Source organism: Bubalus bubalis, chromosome 8 (genome assembly GCF_019923935.1).
Source record: "Bubalus bubalis isolate 160015118507 breed Murrah chromosome 8, NDDB_SH_1, whole genome shotgun sequence".
Taxonomy (NCBI): Eukaryota; Metazoa; Chordata; class Mammalia; order Artiodactyla; family Bovidae; genus Bubalus; species Bubalus bubalis.
Genome location: NC_059164.1, coordinates 28139497 through 28162177, shown reverse-complemented (window position 1 = coordinate 28162177; position 22681 = coordinate 28139497). Strand labels below are relative to the sequence as shown.

General features: G+C 38.5%; 1 protein-coding gene across 7 annotated transcripts in view; it reads left to right on the top strand.

Annotated features, from left to right (window-relative positions):
- Nucleotides 1–22681, top strand: part of TMEM196 (transmembrane protein 196) — a 311062-nt gene that overhangs the window by 240734 nt on the left and 47647 nt on the right. The window contains exon 1 of one of the 7 annotated variants that reach the window (XM_006071616.4): nt 962–1995. The exons of 5 other annotated variants lie outside the window; for them this stretch is intronic. In XM_006071616.4, coding sequence (XP_006071678.1) covers nt 1849–1995 — 147 coding nt within the window. In that variant the 5' untranslated portion in view covers nt 962–1848. Of the gene's footprint in view, nt 1–961; nt 1996–22681 lie in introns of those variants that run through there. One more of the 7 variants, XM_006071615.4, reaches the window with a different exon arrangement.

Below are 22681 nucleotides of genomic sequence, written 5' to 3'. Positions count from 1 at the left end.
ATATCACTCAACTTTAGTGTTCTCAGCACTGGGGTTTAAAAAAAAAAAAAGAAGAAAAAACTTCTAATCAGAAGTAACTACTGTTCTAGTCTACATGCATTCAGAGATTCCCTGATCTTGTGCAGTGTGTTCTAAGTCCTCTTTTCTTCTGTTTTCCTTCACTCCATTTCCAAGTTCCCCAGAAACCAGTTTTTGAGAAAGATGACCCACAAACACTTATCACCCCCACTCCCCACTCTTTGCATCTTCCTGATGGAACACCTTGGGATTTTTGAAATCAAATCAGGGACGTGAAACAGCCCAGACTCAGTGATTCCCAGACTTCCATGTGCATCGGATTACAACCCCAAAATACCTGAACCATGGCTGGCCCTTGCTCTAAGGATTCTGATGAGTGCAAACTGTCAAAGTGTGCAATGAGGTAGGTTTTTTTTTTTTTTTTTTTTTTAAGAAAACCAATGTTGTTTCTATTTAGTACTTAAATGTACACATCTCTTGAATTTGAGTGAGAACGCCTGGTCCCGGGCATGTGGTCTAGTGATGCAACCCAGAACGTGCTCAGGGAGAGCTAGGGTCTGCCAGCTGAGGAGGAACCACAGCCACTTCCCTGGTGAAGTGTGGCCCCAGTCAACTGCATCTTCCCCACGTTCAACAGGGAGGATGACAGGTCATGGCAGCTCTTTAAAACATGCTGGAGAGTAACTCTTCTTGAGAGGGTAGTTCCTCTGTGAAGGTCCTTTGGAGTCCTGTTGAATTTCGGAGTCTGTACCTTCTCCATCCCCTGTGCTCTCTCTGCCATTCTTCACTCATTGCGCTCCCACATCACCCCGTGTACACGAAAAAGAAAGTTTCACACAGAATGAGCCCCGTGTTGACGCAGGCATCACCTCCCTTCCCATCTGGACAGAAGCCCAGGAGGGAGCAAACAAGGGTGGAGGTGGTGGGGGTTGGTGGGAAAGTGCGAAGGAAGGTATCGCTTGGATCTCTGTGGTAAGGGTCCCCAAGTGGGGCCGAGCAAGGGTCATTCAAGAGCATTGGTCCTGCACCCACAAATACATCAAGCTTTTCCCTCCTCCATCAGCCTCTTAAATCCCAATGAGGTCACTGCAATGAGAGAGAATCAGATCCAGAGAGGGGGAGAGGAAGAGGACGACGACGAGGAAGAACAAACCCAGACAGAAAAAGGCCATCAGACAAGGTCGCTTTTTCTGGCGACACAGCAACTGTGAGGAGCGTGGTGCTGAATATCATCCGCCCGCTCAGCCTGGGGACCGAGGGACTCGTAGAAGCACTTCGTGTTACCACGAAAACAAAGGAAAGGAGACCGAGCGAGAGGGTGAGAGATGCTCTGAGCGGTCCCGCTTAGGATCTGGGGAAGCAAAGCTCGTGTACTTGCGGGGAAAGAAAAGGGAGCCTGAAAGGGTCCCGGAAGCAGAGGAGAGAACGGGATTTCCCTGCGGAGACTTGGGACGCGGCAGAACTCTGGACAGCGCCTGGACTCCGGAGCAGAGCTCCCAGCTCCCTGGCTCCCCCAGGCTTCTGGCTCCTTATTGAAAGCCCTTTCTACCAGTGTGCTCTCCTCTCCTGGACTCCGACCACCGACTGGGAAAATCCTTCTATGATCCCTGTCTGAACGTGCCAGGGGTGGAGCAACTCTGCTTCTGACCCAGTCAGGGAAGAAGGTCTCCGGTTCTGGAAATCCAGTCCTTGTGGATAATGCTTCTCTGGTGAAGAAAGAAAAGTTTTGGGGTCTGGTAGCGGGCAGAGGGGATAAAGAGGAGAGTGGAAGGAAGAAGGTGGATGGTCGGCTTCCCTCTCTGACCTGGAAGGAATGATGACCGAAGAAGGATGTGCACCAGCGGCCAGATTATTGGGAGCCTCCTGGTGCTCTCCGTGCTGGAGATAGGGCTGGGGGCGTCCAGCGTGGCAGTGGGGGCGGTCAGCTTCAGCCTGGCCCTCCGAGAGCACAAGCCGCAGCTTGGAGACTCGTCCCCGGTATGGAGCGGGGTGTGTGTACGTTGAGCCATTTCACTCTCTCTTTACCTCTTTACGGTGATGGTCAGTGTGCGCGCGTTAGTCACTCCCTCCCTGGGGTTGAAAATCATGAATCTCCTCTGGCTTGCATGTAGGTTCATGTCGCAGGCTATGCCTCTGTATGTTGTCCTTTAATTATTAGTATTTTTTTTTCCCTTACGTTGACTTGATTCCAAATTAAATGGCTTTGTTTAAAGTTGGGGAGGGCAGTTTCCACTGGCTGAATCTGCAAAAGGTTGCCCAGTGGGGCTGATTGGGGTGGCGGGGGTGGGGGTCACACCTGTCAAGGGCAGGCTCAGCCTCCATACTTTTACAAGGAAAATCAAAATGAAAGTGTTACATCATTTTCTTACACCAGCAACAAGCAAGGGTAGAGTTATGCATTTATTTCTCGGTAACAGTGCCCAAAGTACACTAAAGACAACACAGATGTCACAAAGAGAAATATGATGTGAGTATGAAAGGAGGATTTCATCCCAGAAGACACTGCTCTTAATTTTCCCTTTTTAAAACTCTTTCCTAAGTTCTAGGGAATAAGGTAAACAACAAATGATATGTAGCAACATTCTAACTCAAGAATAACTCAGCTTAAAGAGTACCTAATGCTCAGAGAAAATGTCATAATTTTCATTAGATCAGAGGGCAGACCCAGTGAGCTTCTAGTTTATTTACTGTGGGTGAATCTCCAGGAAAACCTTAGAGACCCATTCCTTCCACCCAGGATCAATAAAATAACTCAGCACTATTCCTAATGTGAACCTACTTGTGAAAATCAGTTTTTCTTCTCCTTTAAGTTATATAGCTCTTCTATCCATATCCTTCTGGATCTTTAGCTTGATTCTATTTTCTAAGATAATTTAATAAGATGTTATTCTGTCACTGAGAATTAGTATAATTAACAATCATGGCTTAGTTATTTGTGCTTTAGGTGTCTGAGGAAAAAAATGATAATTTATGAGTTCAAGAGTAATTCTGAAGCAATTTATTTTTAAGTGAAGTTCTAGCATTCTTAAAACTGGCATAATTATGCTTTAGAAAATTAGTTTTTATCATTTAACTTTTCTAAGTGAGAATGTTTTTAAATTGCAGAAATTAAAAGAAAAATGGTATTCATTTCTAACATTGGATTCTTCTAAGTATCCTTGTTCTAAATTCAGTAAGTCCCAGCAACCATAAATAATTGCCTTTTGCTGTATTATTTTAAATATAAGTATGAAAGACTAAAAGGCAAATCTTAAAGCTAGTTATTTTACATCTTATATGTAGTAGTGATTATTTTGAGAGTTGTAGTTAGCATTATTATGATTAAACATAAATAAACTTGAAAACTTCTACCAGACAGCTTTCAAAATGAAATGTAATGTCAACATTTAAATCAAGCGAAAGAAAATGTGATCTTTTGGTGGCTTATGAGGAAGAACGCTTAAATACTCTTCAAATTAATTTCCCTCTGAAGTTCAGAAAATTGAATAAGTGAATGTAGGTTGTCTCAAAATAGCATTGAAGTATCCAGTTTACCTTCATGAATAAAAAGGTGGTTGCATTTGCTTGGTGTCATGTAAGAAAAATTATTTTAAAATGTTTTTTTTCTCTCTTTCTCAGCTATTTACTAATTATCTAGGTGAGTTGACGTGTATGTACAAAAAAAATGAAAATTTTGAAGCAGCTCAGTGAAAAGCAAAATAATAAAAGCACAGTCATTATTATAAATAATTATGTCCTTTTTAAACATTTTGCTTTTAAGAGTAACCAAATTCACCTATGATTCTGAAATAATAGGTTCAAATTCTGTTTTCTGATTCAGTAAAAAATAAATCCATGTGATTGAATGAACCAATTTGAAATTTGAGTGCCAAAAGAGTTGATAACTTTTATAAACTCAATAAATCAAATTGGCAAAGAAACAAATGTCTAAATTTGACCATTGTTTACCAAATTATAGTCTTGCTAACTTGATTCTTAAGATAATTTTTCAGAGGTCATTTGTAATACATTTTGGATTATCACAATTCTGGCAATGATGAATTCATGTAACCAATATTTATAGAGGGCTTACCACATGCAAAGCATTTTACTATTTAACACAAAGACTATTAAGATGAATCAGAATGCCGAGCTGTGGAAGTAAGATGGATAGATATGTCACTTCCTTTACCAGTGATGAGAAATTAGAGTTTAACTTCAGGGAGTCACAGATACAGGGGAGAGAAGAAATATCCTTGGGACAAGTATTATTTTTCTCTTGATCTTTAAAGTTTATTGAAACTTAGAAGGAATGTATCATAGTATGAAATCTGGAGTCTGCCTGGGAGTAGATTCCAGGTCAGCCTTTAGCCATTTACTATCTGGTTGACTAGCCAAAGTTTCCTCATACTCTGTCAAGTAGGGTTGTTAGATGGCACAAATATAATCATGTTCTTAGTAAAATGTATGCTATGTAGTACACACTGAATAAATGCACATGGCTAGTATTGGGTGCACAGAATGGCAGTGAATGCCTGAGAAAGAAAACCTTCTAGGCAGCAAGGCTGAAAACAAAAAAAAAGGCAGGTTGGGTTGTGTTTCAGGAATAATAAGTTCTTATGTTTTTCTGAGGCTTAGGTGTGTGAGGGAGAGATAAGGATGGAAAGAATGGTAGGGACCAGACCATGAGAGGCTGTGTGCCAGTCTCAGATTATTTCCTCATAGTTTTAATAAAATAATAATAATAACAATTCTTAATTTCCAAAGAGACCCCAGGAATATGCAGCAGAACACTAGACTGATAACTACTCATCTCTTTGGTATTATAAATTAAAAATCTTATGTTATTTATAAACACTAGATGGGATTGTATAATAATTAACTTTTCAGGTCATAATCCATAATCAGAGTGTATTTCGATTGGTGCCATGAAGTTTTTTTCAATACATAAATATCATTATTACCAGATTTTGCTTTAAATTTTAGAAGCCAATGGAAATAAAAACTACTATGGAGGGATTGCTCATTATATATGGACCTCAACATCATAAGCTTTTTATCTAGGTCAAATGCACTAAGAATTTAGGCAACTATTTTGATTATTTGGACTTAAATTATTGTTGGACATTTTTGGATTATTGGAAAAATTACTGGACCAAAATTTTAAGTGGCTTAAAAATAAAACAGTATGAAGAAAAAGGGCTTAAAATCCATAAGATGGATGTTTATACAGGTTATTGCCAGTCACTATTTCATAGTAAGGTAAATGGTTGTTATGGGACCTGGGACCAGTCTAAAAGATGTGGGCAATTAGAAGGAAAAAAAAAATTTAACTATAATTTCATAGCAAAAGAAAGCTATAAGTGCCTTATAGGATTTTGGCCTCTTCTTGACACTTTGTTGTAGTTTATATAGATACCTCATTGAAAACATGAAATAATACTACTAGGTAACAATAAATGAACCGTTGAGTAAACTGCTTTGGAGAAGACATAGGCATATGAAATATAATCGATGTGTAAGATACATTGGCAGAGAGTTAGACAGGACTGTGTCTCCAAGCGGCTGTAGGATCGTCATTTTTCTCAGTCTCTAGCATGTCATCTATAATGTGAATGGATTGTATTCAGTGGTACACAGATCCAAGGAAATTTTATTTTGTTACTCTAAATTGGCACTTTGAAATCTAAAGATTCAAATGGTGGTGTCCAGAAAAACATCTGATAGAGTTTTATTTTATACATACCATGGTAAATTCCATCCATCTATATCTGATATTCATTCTATAGATGTATTAAAAGAACTTTCCTTAAGCTCCTTTACCCCACATGTAAAATAATCTTTTAAAATATTCACAATTTTCTTAACAAAATCATAAAGTTTGAGTGATTTTTATTGATTCTGGAGCATTCTTAATTTGTATACCATAACTTTATCTGCTTCAAAAATCTGATATTTTAATGAAATTTATAGCCTACTCAAGTCACATACTTAGTATGTGGATTTCTGATTGTGGATTCCTGATTCACCATGGCAACAACTCAGCCAACTGTGAGATTGTGTTGAAATTCACCTACTGTACATCCTAATCCATACCAGAGCAAAAGAAATGAAGTGCTGTATATAAATGATACTTGCTCCAAAATGTTATTTCTAATATTTAAGTCTATTCAGTTCATTTAAGGAAAAATAAGACAAAGTGAAAGAAATCCCTCAAACAGTTACTTCAAATTTACAAATTTGAAGCTAGTATGTCTCCAGCTAGATAATGCATCATTTTTTCCAAAGTTAAAATATATAACATAAAGGACTCATATTATTTATCATGAGATTAAAACAGTGCCCTATCCTCAGAAAAAAACACAACTGTACATTTATATCCAATTTTTAAATGAATTTTAATTATGTAAGTAATTTATAATTCCTGTTGCAAAGGGTTAAAAAAAAATCAAAACTGAAGTTCTCTTCCCTACCACATCATCAAAATTAGCCAACATTATAAATTTAGTGTATAACCTCACAGATATTTCTCCATACATACCTATTATTGTTTGAACATATAGACTAATTTTTATATCAAGTTTCTGGATATAATAAAGCCCCTTCATGGCTATCTAGAGCCCAGGTAAAGAATATTTTCTTTATCTGAGTCATACTCTTATTCTCAAGTGCTACTTGTTATTTACTGGAATCAGGGCAGTTAAATAAGTGGCAATTAGATAAGTTTAGTTCAGTTCAGTCGCTCAGTCGTGTCCAACTCTTTGTGACCCCATGAATCGCAGCACACCAGGCCTCCCTGTCCATCACCAACTCCCGGAGTTCACTCAGACTCACGTCCATCGAGTCAGTGATGCCATCCAGCCATCTCATCCTCTGTCGTCCCCGTCTCCTCCTGCCCCCAATCCCTCCCAGCATCAGAGTCTTTTCCAATGAGTCAACTCTTCGCATGAGGTGGCCAAAGTACTGGAGTTTCAGCTTTAGCATCATTCCTTCCAAAGAAATCCCAGGGCTGATCTCCTTTAGAATGGACTGGTTTGCTCTCCTTGCATTTCAAGGGACTCTCAAGAGTCTTAATAGTTGGAATATGTAGTTATTATTCAAGGAACCATACTCCGTCCAAAAAAGAAGTAAAATGCCTATTTCTGGTGTTGATTGATAATGACATGATGGGAGGAAATCAGTGAATTTTGTCATTATCTGACAGTAGTTTTTTTGTTTGTTTGTTTTAGTCAATATTTCACCCATATGTAAGTGACATGCATTGAAATTTCTATCCAGAACACATGACAAATTCCGTTTCAGGATTTTGGCATTTATTCAAGGGTAAAAGTGGTCTTGAAGAATTTGCCATAGACATATTAGGGAAAAAATGATTATAATGGCATCAATCACCTATTTGTTGACAGTGTGCTTCATGCAAACATCATCTAGACAAAGTCATATCTTTAATTTGGATGTTTTTGCATAAAATGTTCAAATTAGATCTCTATATTGACTTAATTGTTAGCCAGGTCATACATTATGTGCTTTGAATATAGCTAAGCAATTTAACCTTCCTGAATAGTCACTCAGCCCTCAGATCATACTTAATTATATTAGTAGATGGGAGAAATAACCCAGCCATCCAAACTGAAATGCCTGTCTTTAAAATTCAGTAAAAACTAGAATAGATTCACACACACCAAAGGGGGAAAACTCCGACAATTCTCTGTTCAAACGATGCTGGGTCATTCATTTATGAAGTGAAGAAAAATTCAACCTACTGTACTATATATATTTATATATAATTCTGTTCATTCAAATGGCATTTCTATACCTAAATAACCAATCCCAGAGTTCTTCAAAATATTTAACTTTATTTTCCTAATGTAATTTCATCAAATTACATACAAGGTGGTTACACTGAAGATGCTTCCCGGGTGGCTCAGTGGTAAAGAATCTGTCTGCCAAGGCAGGAGACACAGGAGAGGTGTGTTAAATCCCTGAATTGGGAAGATTCCCTGGAGAAGGAAATGGCAATCCACTCCAGTATTCTTGCCTGGGAAATTCCATGGACAGAGGAACCTGGCGAGCTATAGTCCATAGGGTTGCAAAGAGTTGGATATGACTGAGCACAGAGCACCACTCTGCAGATAGATTTCCATGTTGAAGTACATGGACAATGGAAGAATAATTAGGTAATAGTATAGAAAGACTCATTGAGCATCTTTCTAGCAGAAAAAGAGAAAGAAGAAAAAAAGTTATGCTATTACTTTGCTCTGTGATGTATAAAGCCTTGCAATCCTTCTCATGAATGCAGATCTAATCTATATGTATACTGTACTCATAGTAAATGGTAGATGGGATTCATACATCTCACTCTATATTACTGTGGCTCTGGATAACTTATGCTTCTTCACCAAGTCAGGGAGAGAAATAACAGTACCTATTATATGGGTTACTGTGAAGTTGTTGTGAAGCTAAGGCAATGCTTATAAAGCTGTCAGTACTGAGCCTGGCCAGAAGTAAGTGCACAGTGAACATTAGCTGCTCCTTCTACTGCCCTTTTCAGCTCCATGACAACCAGGACCTATAACCTGCTAGTGATACACTGGTTCTCAACATGTCTCCAACATCCTTAACCAGCTCTGGTTTGACTCATCATTTTTGCTTTTGTTTTTCTTTCCATGTATTGTTGGTTGGTTGGTTTAGTCACTAAGTTGTGTCTGACTCTTGTGACCCCATGGACTGTAGCCCTCTAGGCTCCTCTTGTCCACAGGACTTTCCAGGCAAGAATACTGGAGTAGGTTGCCATTTCCTTCTCCAGGGGGTCTTCCTGTCTCAGGGATTGAACCTGGGTCTCCTACATAACAGGCAGATTCTTTACCAACTGAGCTACAGACCCCGCATATTCATGAATAGCATCTAGTTAGTTTTTGACTTACATTATATACATTATACATTAGCAACTACAAAAATATACCAAAATATATTTGGAAAAGTCATGTAGATATTCAGCTTAAAACTGAATGGGGGAACTGCTGCCATTGTAAGACACTTGTCTCTGTCTGTTTTTCTGTTGGAGGTGGAGAGGGTAGTGGAAGCTCTATGATAAAAATATTTGATAATCAGATAAATTAGACAGTTATCTAAATTAGGCATGTCAAACAGGGAGGATATGATAACTACTTTTGTACCATGAAGTCCTCAAAACACATATGTAAAACAATATAAGTTATTGTTATAAAGTCAGAATAAAAGTGCAAATTAACACTTCTGACAAAGATGCTCAGTAACTTGGAAATTTGTATGGTTTTGCCTGAACTACCCAAATAGCTTTTAAAGCATAACTAACTCTCATGTTAATTAGTGACCATGATTTTTAGCAGTAATGCAACTCAAGAAGCAATAGAAACTTCCATGAGTTCATGATCTGTTATTAAATACTGGGAAAAAATAAGGCAGAAATAAAATCAGTGGTTAAGCATATTACCGTGGAGGACAGGGTGCCTTGAGCTACTTGTCCTGCATAGTTAACTATGGTCCATATGCTTTCATATACATTTTATTTCTAATATTTACAACTTCATGAAAAATGTTTTGTTTTGTAAAATTTATGTAGGAAAAAGAACTTAACTAGGGTGGTACACCATTATTTAATCAGCTGAGTTAGTATTTAAAGCCAGGACAGTCTTATTTCATAATCAATAGAGAAAATTTCTTTGTGTGAAACATAGGAAATTTTCATGAAATGAAAAAGTCATTCACTGAGGCCTGACCTCAATATTTGCTCCCAACTCTCAATCTGTGAGCCAGGCAGGATGGCATAAAGGCCAAGTCCTGATCACTGTTTGTTTTCCAGAAGAGACTGATAAAGCCACCTGATCAACTGTGCAAGCTCCCATGTTCTCAAAACAGTGTGAGATACTAGATTAAATTGTTCCTACCCATAAATCTTAAGCTTTAGCCTTGAAAAATAAAGCTAAATAATGCATCTCAAATAATCATTAAATATTATAAGCCCAATCAGGAAGACACAAACTGACATATTTGTTTAAATACATTCAAAGTGAGAGGTATCAATAATCAAGGATATCCATCCTCGTGGAGGAAGAACTTTACCCAGGCCTTGTAGATCAGGCAGACTTACAGTGGGCAGAGGGAAGAAGATGATGTGCTAAGCAAAGTTATTAACATGTGTCAAATCATGGAAGGGACAGCAAAATGGAGAGTTTGGCGGGAGCGGGTGGGGGGTGGGGGGGGCAGGGAAGGGGCGGGGATTGAGGAGACCAAACTTGTTAGAGCAAAGATATGTTCAAACAAAAACTGGTAAGTGAAGCTCTACCTCACCTGAATAGGATGTGGCCAGCTTCAAAAGGGTCCTGAAAGAATCGCAAGACTAGTCGGCTCTTAAATCCCAGCTAAACTTTTTAAGTTCTGCTTTTTAGAATTTGATGGGCTTGAGGCCAATGTATTGCTGCTCAATTTCAAGGCGAAACACCAGCCCTTGGTTCCCAGATGTGTACGTGGGATCAAAAGAAAGACTTGAGAGAAATCTTGAGATGTGTGTGTGTGTGTGTGTTAGTCACTCAGTTGTGTCTGACTCTTTGCAACCCCATGGACTGTTGCTCACCAGGCTCCTCTGTCCATGGAATTTTCCAGGTAAGAATACTGGAGTAGATTGCCATTTCCTTCTCTAGGGAATCTTCCAGACCCAGGGATTGAATCCACATCTCTTATCTACCTGCATTGGCAGGCTGGTTCTTTACCACTAGCTTCACCTGGAAAGCCCCTTTGAGACTCGAGGGAAGTGAAAATCTTACATCACAAACCGAACTCCAACTTCAAATGGCTTTCCTATTGTTGATGGTAGATTTGTAAGATCATAAGTTCCTTATGCTCAATTATTCTTACAGCTGCCTGACGTACAAGAGTTCATTTGTATAATTGGTAGTATTCAGTTCAGTTCAGTTCAGTTCAGTCACTCAGTCATGCCCGACTCTTTGCGACCCCATGAATTGCAGCACACCAGGCCTCCCTGTCCATCACCAACTCCCGGAGTTCACCCAAACTCATGTCCATCGAGTCAGTGATGCCATCCAGCCATCTCATCTTCTGTCGTCCCCTCCTCCTCTTGCCCCCAATCCCTCCCAGCATCAGTCTTTTCCAATGAGTCAGCTCTTCGCATGAGGTGGCCAAAGTACTGGAGTTTCAGCTTTAGCATCAGTCCTTCCAAAGAACACCCAGGGCTGATCTTCTTTAGAATGGACTGGTTGGATCTCCTTGCAGTCCAAGGGACTCTCAAGAGTCTTCTCCAACACATTGGTAGTATTGGCATGATACAAATAAATGAAAACAGGTTTTGGAAGTATTGAGACTTGGGGTCAAATTCTAGCTCTAGCAGTTTCTAGTTGTTTAAGTTTGAATGAGTTAAATTATCTCACTGAGCAGTCAGCTAACTCATCCATAAAATAGCAATCCTACTAACTATTTCATGGAGTTTTCTAAAAATTAAATGTAGTATTTATATAAAGGGCTTGATAAATGTTAGGTATTCAGTAACTGTGACTGTCCCACAATAATAACCACATGCTTTTGCTATATTTCTGCAAAATTCATTTTCTGTATGTGGCTTCTGTTGTGTATTACAGACATTCTGTTTTTACATATTCCTAAAGGGGAGGTTTATTGTAAGACTGTTGATGAAATTGACCTTGGAGTCAAAACTAAGTAACATTTAGGTCATATATCTGGTCTTAGAAAACATGTACTTGTCATACCTAGTTTTAGGCATAGTAACAGTTGTGATTTAGTGTGCTTATTCCGGGATCACAGGAATATTATCTAGGTCAATATTGGGATAAAGAGGTGTGTTTTTGTTTGTTCTACCAAATACAGATGTGTTATTGATTTTCTCATTATTTTTGCTGGGTTATTGGAATTTTTAGTTCTTTCATGACTTTTTTCTGCCAGTTAATTTCCTACATGGATAACTCTGAAGAATTAAAATAATTAATGATAATAATGATGACATAATAATGGCAGTAGCAGTTTATATTTACAGTATTCTATGTTGCCTAAGAATTCCACCTGCTTTTGTTATCCACTTATATTAGCAGGTGAGTTTCTTCACCTAAGGTATAAGAACCTAAAGGATTTAGGATTTAGTGACTTAAGATCAGAAAGTGAAATCAGTTACAGGAGCAAGGTAGAAACCTAAATCACTTGAAGAAAGAATGTGTGTGTGTGTGTGTGTGTGTGTGTGTGTGTGTGTGCACGTGCGCATCCATGCAGGTGCTCATACTTGTGCAGTGGAGATGAAAAAATAAGTAAGTCCTAGAAGGAAGTTGATAACTGTTGCTGATATACAATATAAGCTACATTCAGGCTTCTGTTGCCCTGATTTGGGGGCAGTTCAAAATGTTGTGAGCCCTCTGTCAGCTGCCTCTTATTTCCATAACTGGCTGGCTTTCGAAAACTGCCAGGCACATTGGATGGATATTTGTGCATGGTGTTGACAATTCTTAGGAAGATCATAACTTCTACTCTTTATTCCTCTGGAGTCCCTGTACCTAAGATTTAGTTGGACAATTGCCACTTAAATATACTGCAGATTCAGAGTTCTTCTTGATGAAGATTTACAAGTTTAGTTAACATTTTCCTTGCTACTAGGGAGCAGAAATGGCTCAAACATAAAAAAGCCTTATTTACTTAGCACACTCAAAATATTCAACAGATTATTTTTTGAAAATAAAAACTATCACAAAGCATAATTGTAACAGAATACAGTGCATGATTCGTTAAATCCCAGAGGGATTGCATCACAGGAACTGAGTGGGGGAGTGAAGGGCTGAATGGCATTCTGAGAATCCAGGCTGATTCTTAAAAAGAATTCCACACTGAAGGATCTGGGTCCCAGGCCATTGGAAAGTTCCTGAGAGTTTTGGACTTTGGTTCATTTAGAAGAGCCTGACCTGCCAGTCAGTGACATGCTATGTTTAATGCTTTCTTCTGAAATTCAGTTTTGTGTGTTGTTGGTTTCATTCAGTTACTTTACAGTCTCTGCAAAGGTGTCTTTCACTGCTTGTTATGCATCTGCATTTGCCACTGTCGGGGTATTCTTTCCATTTCTCCCTTGAGTGCTTTGGTTTAATTTCTTTATTTGCTATAGTTACCTCTTATTCCATGCTGTCTGTTAAGCTACCAAGACGGCCTGTGCTAATGGAGGACTGGTTGCTCATCACATCAACATATCTCTTGTACATTTTATCCTCTAGGTATTTCCTATAAAGTTGATTGTAATTGTGAGAGCTCATGGTTCTACTGAAAAAAATATGTACATTTACCCTTTCTCAGTTAAACTTTACTTTTTTTTTTTTAGGTTTCAAATTTTCCTGGAGTGGAAGAAACATACTATAGGGATCAATATATCTAAAATGCCTTGCTTTATTTCAGTGTTCTGTTTTGGGATGGAAAATAAGAAATTAGATCTAGCTTAAGGGGAAAAAAGAACACTGCATAATTAGTAGGGTTTTCCATTGACTAAGAAAAAAAAAGAACTATGAACAGGAAAGTATAAAAGTGATTTATTTTTAAAATGAACACTTTGCTAAAAATGCAAAAGAACTGGGAAAGGGGAAAGAGAGGCCATTGATGAGATCTATAAATCTAATAAAGGCTGAAAAAGTCCAGGAAACCAAATTGTCAGATAGCACAGTCAGGTCCTAGGACCCCCAGGGGTTAGGCTTATGAAAATGGGGCCAAATCGATGTTGAGGTAAATGACAGATTGCTGCATGGTCTACACTGGGTTAGGATGAGTCAAGAATAGGAATGAGCTGTGAAAAATCGGGAGAGTCGAGTTCCTGTTCCTGTTCTCATAAGCCAGATGCTTATTTTCCTCAGTTCGCTTCCCTATTAGATTTAGTTAATAACTATTGATTCCACAGTTACAACATTTTACACTCTGAATTAGGTTCTGAGAACTTAGCAGTTAATGAAACTATAACGGTCCCTGATCTTCTGAAGCTTAATTTTAAAAGGAATATGAGGATGGAGACAGTGGGATGAATGGAGAAAGTAGCATGAAAACATATACACTTCCCTATATAAAATAGATAGCCAATGGGAATTTACTGTATGACTCAGGGAACTCAAACTGGGGCTCTGTAACAACCTGGAGAGGTGGAAAAGGGTGGGAGGTAGGAGGAAGGTTCAAGATGGAGAGGACATACGTATACCAATAGCTGATTCATGTTGATGTATGGAAGAAACCAGCACAGTCTCGTAAAGCAATTATCCTTCAATTACAAATAATTTAAAAAAAAATAAAAAGGAATATAGAAAATGAACAAATAATGCACAAATTAACAATTAAAGTTTGTACCTGGTAAATAGGAGAAATATAGGCTTATGCAGACTATAACAGTTACCAATAATGGGAGAATCAGAAAATGCATCTCTAACATTTCTGAAGGAAGATGAGGTATTTCCCAGATGAAGAGGGAAAAAAGCATTGTCCCAACCAGGGGGAACATCTTGTGTAAAGACTCTGAGATAGAAAATGTTTCATATGCTTGAGCAACTGAAAGAAGGCCAGGTGACTGGAGGATGACCAGCAGGCAGGAGGAGATAGAAAGCGCTGGGTGAGGTGAAGAAACAAACGGGGTAAAAATCAGTTAAGGCTTTATAGACATGATACAATGGTTTTACTTTCTCCTAATTATAATAGGAGCCACCAAAAGATTTTAAGTGGGACAATGACAAGATTATATCTGCATTTAAAGAAGCTCATTTGGGGCTGCAGTTTAAAATGTATTTTGGAGTCAGACAAGTTCTTGTCACAAATTAAGTCACAGGTCTATTTAGGAGGCTACTGATCGGAGAAGGCAATGGCACCCTAATCCAGTACTCTTGCCTGGAAAATCCCATGGATGGAGGAGCCTGGTAGGCTGCAGTCCATGGGGTCGCTAAGAGTCGGACACGACTGAGCGACTTCACTTTCACTTTTCACTTTCATGCATTGGAGAAGGAAATGGCAACCCACTCCAGTGTTCTTGCCTGGAGAATCCCAGGGACGGGAGAGCCTGGTGGGCTGACGTCTGTGGGGTCACACAGAGTCGGACATGACTGAAGTGACTTAGCAGCAGCAGCAGGGCTGTATGATACAGTGGTTACATGGATGAGAGTTAAGGAATAAATAAAAACAGAAGAACAGATACTTGAGATACAGAGTTAACAAGGTTTTGTTTCATGAGATCCCACTGTAAAACATTAAGAATGAGTTTCAGATTTCAGAACTGAGCATCTAAGAGGATCCTATTTACTCTTTGAAACTAGAGGATTAGAGGAGGAAACCTGTGTGTGTGTGCGCACGTGTGTGTGTGTGTGTGTGTGTCTGTGTGTGTGTATTTAGGGAGCAACTGGTATAGCATGGGAAGAGATCAAGGATTTATTTGTGATCTGTTATGTTGGAGGGGCCTGTGAGTTATCTAAATGGAGATGCGAGGGGCTATTATATGGGTCTAGAGATCAATGCTGGAAATCTAAAAATGTATTAAATGCATTTAAAGGTATTTAAAGCCACATGACTTGTTGAAACATCCAAAACAATGCCTTTAATCACTATTATATTCAGAAGCTGGACATTCAGAATTAACCATAATACTCAGGAGTAGAAAAAAGAGACTGAGAAGATGTGATGAGAAAAAATAAGTTGAAGTCCAGGAAAGTATGGTATCAGAGAAGCCCAAAGGAGAGGGGTTCCTTGTAGGATGAGGACTGAAATGTGGAAGTCATTACTTATTTTAGCAAGAGTTGATGAAGTAAAAACAGAGGGTTTAGAAGCCAGTCTGGAGTCCGAGAGAGAAAAGGAAGTAAGAATATGGAAACAGTTAAGTGTAGAAGCTTGGCAGTAAAGGGAAAATGGAGTAGAGAGATACATCAATCAATGGAAAAAGATTTGGAGTCAAGGAGGTTTTCATTTTTTAAGGAAGATTTTGGAACACTTTGGCAAGCTGATGTGAATAATAGAGTAGAATGAGAGAGATATAAAGGGAGAGAAAAAAGACTGAGTAAATGAAGGGTGATGGAACTAAGAGCTAAAATGGAGGCTTTGTGTTGGTAAGTTTTATCTTTGTTTCTTGTAATAAGGCAAGATAATATGAGTGAAGATGCAGAGTTTGTCACACCTAATGGCAAATGGAGAAAGGATTCTCTGATGGCTTCTGTGTTTTCTAATTTGAGACCTGTCAATAGCTAAAGGTAAAGAATATACAAAAGTCTGGTTGACTCTGAGAACATGATTAAAATGCCTTTCTCTTGGTTGAGAATTATAATTAAGTCACAATATGAACAGAAAAGGGACATAAAAATAATTTATCCCAGACTTAGGATTTTACAGGTAATTAAATTGAAGCCCACAGAGTTAGCCCTGGTGGCTAACTGTAGAACCAGGACAAGAGTCAGGTCACCTAATTCTTGGTCTAACGCTATTTCCACAGACACCGCAAGACATTAAGTATCCTTAAAATAAGTGTTCAGCCAAAAGGATAATAAAGTTATCTGGCTACTGCCCCAAACTGAACAGGAATGATCTCAAATCATTGGCACTGCTAACTATCATGGAGATGTAATAATTACTTTAACAGATTTCAGGAGTTCCCTCCCAGTTTGGAGTTCCAAGGAAACAACTTTCCATAGAAATTGTAATGTGTTCTCCCTGGTGCTTTTCCAAAGTAACTGGGAAATTAATCAAAGTTAATTTTTAGAAGTTACTAGCATTTCCAAACCCACAAAAGCTAGTGATCAATTTAGGTAAGTAAGCAGAGTGCCTTTAAGAAGACTTTAAAAACAAAATCCAAAGCTCATTTGCTCATTTTTCAAGCTTTACACATTTGAAGAGCTTGGAAAGGGAAAGCCAAAGTCCTATAGTTCTAATATTTTCTGTCTGATGCTTTTCTTTTTAATTCAAACATCTAGAAATCGAAATTAAGATTTAGTACACAGTTTGCCTGAAGCAGCTAGAAACAATATGTGTGAGTGCACACACACATATAATGTCTTGATCTAACACTGTTGTAAGAATTGTCAAAGTATTTTGTAATGATAAATTCATTTAAAGGGGCACACACACACATAAAAAGGGGCTCTTTTTTGTAAATATATCCTTGGCCGTGAATATAGTACAGTGTACTTACTAGTGATAGGATGAGCTATGTTTTCTAGTGTGACATTAAGAAATTAAAATATTATGAAATATTAGCGATTTTTGCCACCTTTATACCCCCATTACTAGTAGTTGAAGAAAAAGATTTTCTCAAAGGAACAGTTCTTTTGAAGAAAGAGGTGTAACTTTAACTGGTAATTTTTTGCTGATGTCTTTTCAGCTCTAGCCAAAGGGGTATCTTCGACCTCTCAGACTTTCAAAATAGTGTCTTAGAGGGCTACTTAGGAGTTATGAAATATTAAGTTGAAATTATCTATTGCATTGAAGATTCGAGTTTGGCAGACATCATGCAATGGGTTACCAGGAAAAGTGGCCCAATAGAGAGCAAATAGTCTCCAGAGCTCTCACATATGGAAATGAACTAATTTAGGAAATCATTGTATCTCCTGGGTGATATTTGGGGTGGGGCAGGGTTGGGGGGGGGGGCTTGTTTTTCTTTTACTTGGGACCATAGCAAGAATTAGGTGTTCTCTAGATTTAGAGAGTAGCTACTAGCCACATGTTGCTACTGAGAACTTTAAATGTAACTAGTCTGACTTTAGATATATTAATAAGTATAAAGTACACACTGGATTTCAAGGACTGAATATGAAAGAACATGAAGTATCTCAAGTTTCTTAGAAGTTTGATTTCATGGAGAAATAATAGCATGAATATACTGAGTCAAATCATTAAAATTTTCACCTTTTTAATGTGACTATTGTGCTCAGTCATGTCTGACTCTTTGTGACCCCGTGGAATGTAGCCCACCAGGCGTCTCTGTCCTTGGAATTCTCCAGGCAAGAATACAGGAGTGGGTTGCAATTTCCTACTCCAGGGAATGTTACTATTAGAAAATGCAATTATGTATCGACCCACATCTGTGGCTTACATTAGATTTCTATTAGCTCTCATCTAGATACATTTTTCTCATTACAAAAAAAAAAGGTCATTAGCTGGTCAAGAGAAGAGTCATGCTTTGTCTGCCTAAAACATGAACTATAGATGAGGAAAGTCTTTAAGATAATTTGAGTTATTAGTGAATTGGGAAGGCTGAGTTGTAGTTGTCTGGTACAGATACTAGAAACAGCTAAGTGTTATAGCATAGCATTTTCCAAAATGGACACTTAAATTGCCTGGTCCTATGACACATGCCTTTTGGCCTCGGGTTTTTAAATGGTGAAATCAAAGACTCTGTGTGACTTTCTGTTAAAGGGATTTTAAATATGTTTTTGGAGAGGAGAGGATTTTCCCACTTCCTTTAATAACCCGAAATCCATTTCTTCATTTATCTATTCATCAACAAATATTCAGTGAATTTTTTGTATGTGTGAGGTCCTGTTTTAGTGCTAAAGTTTTAAAGATTAAAACATAACATTTGAACTCAAGAAGGAGTTCAAGAACTTTTAGAATGACCGATATATAGTGAATAATTACCATAAAATGTGATCAGTGCATCAGTGTGTTATAACAGACATGAATATAATATTTTTGTTAGATCCTAGCTAGGAGTACATAGATGGGTTGAAAGGCTTCACAAATAATAGATCTTTATATTTAAAAAAATAATTTTCCGAATGGAGGAAATATTTATTGGCACTTTCCACGTGCCACAGTCAAGACTAAGCGCTATCATGTGGGTTGTCTCTTAATTCCACATGTTCTTAATTCATGTTATATTAGTCTCCTCATTCTTATAGAAGGAGTGGAGAATGTCTTTTTATTATAAATGGTATTTTCAGTGTCAGAGAGCTGTGCTATGTGTCGTGGTACGTGCTGGAGAAACAGCTGGTACATACGGTCAACACTGGAGAAGTGTCTGCTTAAAATGAGTGGAGGAAAAACAAGGTTGCTGAGATTACTGATCACAGAATGTCAGAGCAGGGAGAACAGCACAAAGCCCATCCAATTAAACACTTTCCTTTTAAAGATGAAGCCCAGAGAATTCAGTTGACTCACCTAATATAATTAAATGACAAAGGAAGACTGAATGAGAGCCTAGGGCTTCTGTTCTGAAGTGCACACCTTCCCCCACCCCACCCCCCATAGTGGATGGCCACAGCTTCCCTGCAGGCTCAGTGATAAAGAACCCTCATGCAATGCAGGAGACCTGGGTTTGATCTCTGGGTCAGGAAGATCCCCTGGAGAAGAGAATGGCTACTCATTCTAGTGTTCTTGCCTGGAGAATTCCGTGGAGAGAGGATTCTGGCGGGCTACAGTCCATGGGGTCACAAAGAGTAGGACAACAACTGAGCGACTAACACTTTCACAGCTTGTTAAACCCATGACTACAGAAAACAGTTCTCTCAGGAGCAAGCTTTGATAACAATGCATCATTTACTGCTCATTGTTCACTGCAATTTTTCAGCTTGTTTGTACACAATTCCTTTCTGTATTATACTGTTTAGAGTCGCAGTTACAATATTTTGATAATTTTTCACTAATTTCTCCAATTTTGAAATCCTGATGCTTTTCTCTCCTCTTTCCTTGCTTTCCTGAATACTTGTTCCTTTAACAGAACAGAAGTGGTCTTACTGAGATAGTTGTGCTAATACTAATATAGGGCTTTAAGATATACACAGGACCCTAGAGCTTCCCAGGAAATCAGCTTGACACATAATTACTGGTCTTACTTTAAATGAAGTGCTTTGCTGAGAATCTGAAGATAGATAATTATCTGGACTCTGGATTCAGGGACTTTATAGCTGGTGGGAAAATGCATGTAAATATTAATAATAACAGATATTGAACACATATTCATCTAAGTGCATTACCCCTATTATATTATCTAATATTTATAGCAATTCTATGAAGTATATTCTCTTATGTATCTAATTAAAGGGGAAACTGTGGCAAATTATTTAAATAACTTTCTCAAAGTCTCACTGCTGGAAAAGGATGGCGCCATGATGCAAACCCAGCCAATTTGATTCTAAAGCAGTTATTCTTAATCTCTAAACTAACTGACTCCTACTAACCCAAATAAATACAGAATGCAGAGTATGAATATTCTGTGAATGCAAAAGTGAACTGGGAGACAGATGACCTCAAGGAGGATGTGTTTTGGTGGCCAAGTCTGGGAAAAAATAAAGTAGGGAGAGCTTGATGGGAGGTGAGGAAAGAAAAGCATTTCAGGTTGGTGGAGACATGATCTGTGGAGAGCTTGAAAGTGGTAGAGGATGTTGGTTTCAGAGCCCAGAATGTTCAGAAAGAAGAGGGTCTGAAGAGGTTGGCTTGAGCTGTTAGAAACCTCAGTATTATACTATAGGATGTGAACTTACAGTTTTAAAGAAATGGACAGGTACTAAAAACGTTTTAAAAGTTTTGAGGAAGGAAGCAACAGGAACCAATGTATTTTAGGAATAATCACCTTAGAAGCAGTTTTAAGAATTAAAGCCTGGAGATTATGACAATCTTTTGTGTTAAAATTTGGAATCAAAATGAAGATAACACCAGTAGGAATGGAAATTAAAAGGGCGTATGTGAGCTTTATGGACTTAAATGATAACAAAACTTGGTGGGAAGCAGGTTATAAAAAAATGAGGGTGGAAGAGATTGGAAATTAAGGCTTCTTTTCTGCCTGAGTTGAAGAGAATGAGAGAGTTTCCCTGAGGTCTGGAAAACAATAATGGAGGCATGTGTGGAAGGCAAGAAAACAAAATTAAGTTTAGACAAGTTGTGCTTTGTTAAGTCGTTTATTCATGAAATACGCATGCATCAGTTTACAATAGACTTTGTGTTATGTCCTAGAAATACAGTAAAGAACAAGAAGATAAGGTCCCTGCCTTCAGGACACTTACAGTCTACAGTAGGGAGACAGACAGTAAACAAATAACTATAGAAATAGGTATTTAATTACAGTGCTAGAAAGGAAGGATGCCATCAGACCTTCATGGGAGCTGAATCCAGAAAATTCAGGAATCCTTCCATGAAGTAGTAATTTAGGCAGTCATATTTAGGTAATATTTAAATCAGGAATAGTCTTGAGCCAGTCTGAGAAGAATGGCCTGATTTCAGGCTAAGGAAACAGCATATTTCAAGCCATTTCCTCGAGTGGGAAGGGATCTGTTGAATTCGAAGAAGTTAAGAGAAAGTGAAAGTGGAGAGTGAAAAAGTTGGCTTAAAGCTCAACATTCAGAAAACGAAGATCATGGCATCCAGTCCCATCACTTCATGGGAAATAGATGGGGAAACAGTGGAAACAGTGTCAGACTTTATTTTTCTGGGCTCCAAAATCACTACAGATGGTGACTGCAGCCATGAAATTAAAAGACGCTTACTCCTTGGAAGGAAAGTTATGACCAACCTAGATAGCATATTCAAAAGCAGAGACATTACTTTGCCAACAAAGGTTTGTCTAGTCAAGGCTATAGTTTTTCCAGTGGTCATGTATGGATGTGAGAGTTGGACTGTGAAGAAAGCTGAGCACCGAAGAATTGATGCTTTTGAACTGTGGTGTTGGAGAAGACTCTTGAGAGTCCCTTGGACTGCAAGGAGATCCAACCAGTCCATTCTGAAGGAGATCAGCCCTGGGATTTCTTTGGAAGGAATGATGCTAAAGCTGAAACTCCAGTACTTTGGCCACCTCATGCGAAGAGTTGACTCATTGGAAAAGACTCTGATGCTGGGAGGGATTGGGAGCAGGAGGAGAAGGGGACGACAGAGGATGAGATGGCTGGATAGCATCACTGACTTGATGGACGTGAGTCTGAGTGAACTCCGGGAGTTGGTGATGGACAGGGAGGCCTGGCGTGCTGCGATTCATGGGGTCACAAAGAGTCGGACACGACTGAGCGACTGATCTCATCTGATCTGATCTGAAGAGAGATATCAGTGAAGGTTGATGCTGTAGAAGAAGGCAGATCATAAAACACTTTGTAAACTATATAAAGATTTTTTTTCTTAAAAAGGCAATGTGATAGCATTAAATGATATGAAATGTGAAAGAAACAAGTTCAGACAAGAGTGGATTTATGAAGGCAAGGTGAAATAGACAATTTATAAGTTTTTGCTGTAATACTGACGAGAGATGATAGTGGTTTGACAGAGAGTAGAAGTATATTCTGGAGACAAAATAAAAAAAACTGCGTGGCTCACTGACTCGTGGTTCATGACGATAGGAAGGAGGTGTCAATAAAGCCTTCCCAGATGTCAAGAATGAGAACTGAGTGCATGGCTGTGCTATTTCCAGAAGTGAGAAATATTGGAAGAGAAAAATCTTTTCAGGGTGAAGACTACAGTGCCTTCAGGAGAATACGCTCACAGCCTCACAGTGTTTTCAGGGGAAGATGATTAGGATATTCTGAGTGTAAAGCATTTTCGTGAGACACCTTAGCACCTCATTCTTCTAGTTGTCATCATTCTTAGTTTCCACACTGTGGCCCCCAGCAGTTCTCAGGTCATATCATCGTCAGACGTAGGCCAGTAGAAAAGATGGTCTGCTTCCTGGCTGATGAAACAAAATGTCTAAACTTCATTCTCTTTTTCTCAGTTGACCTTA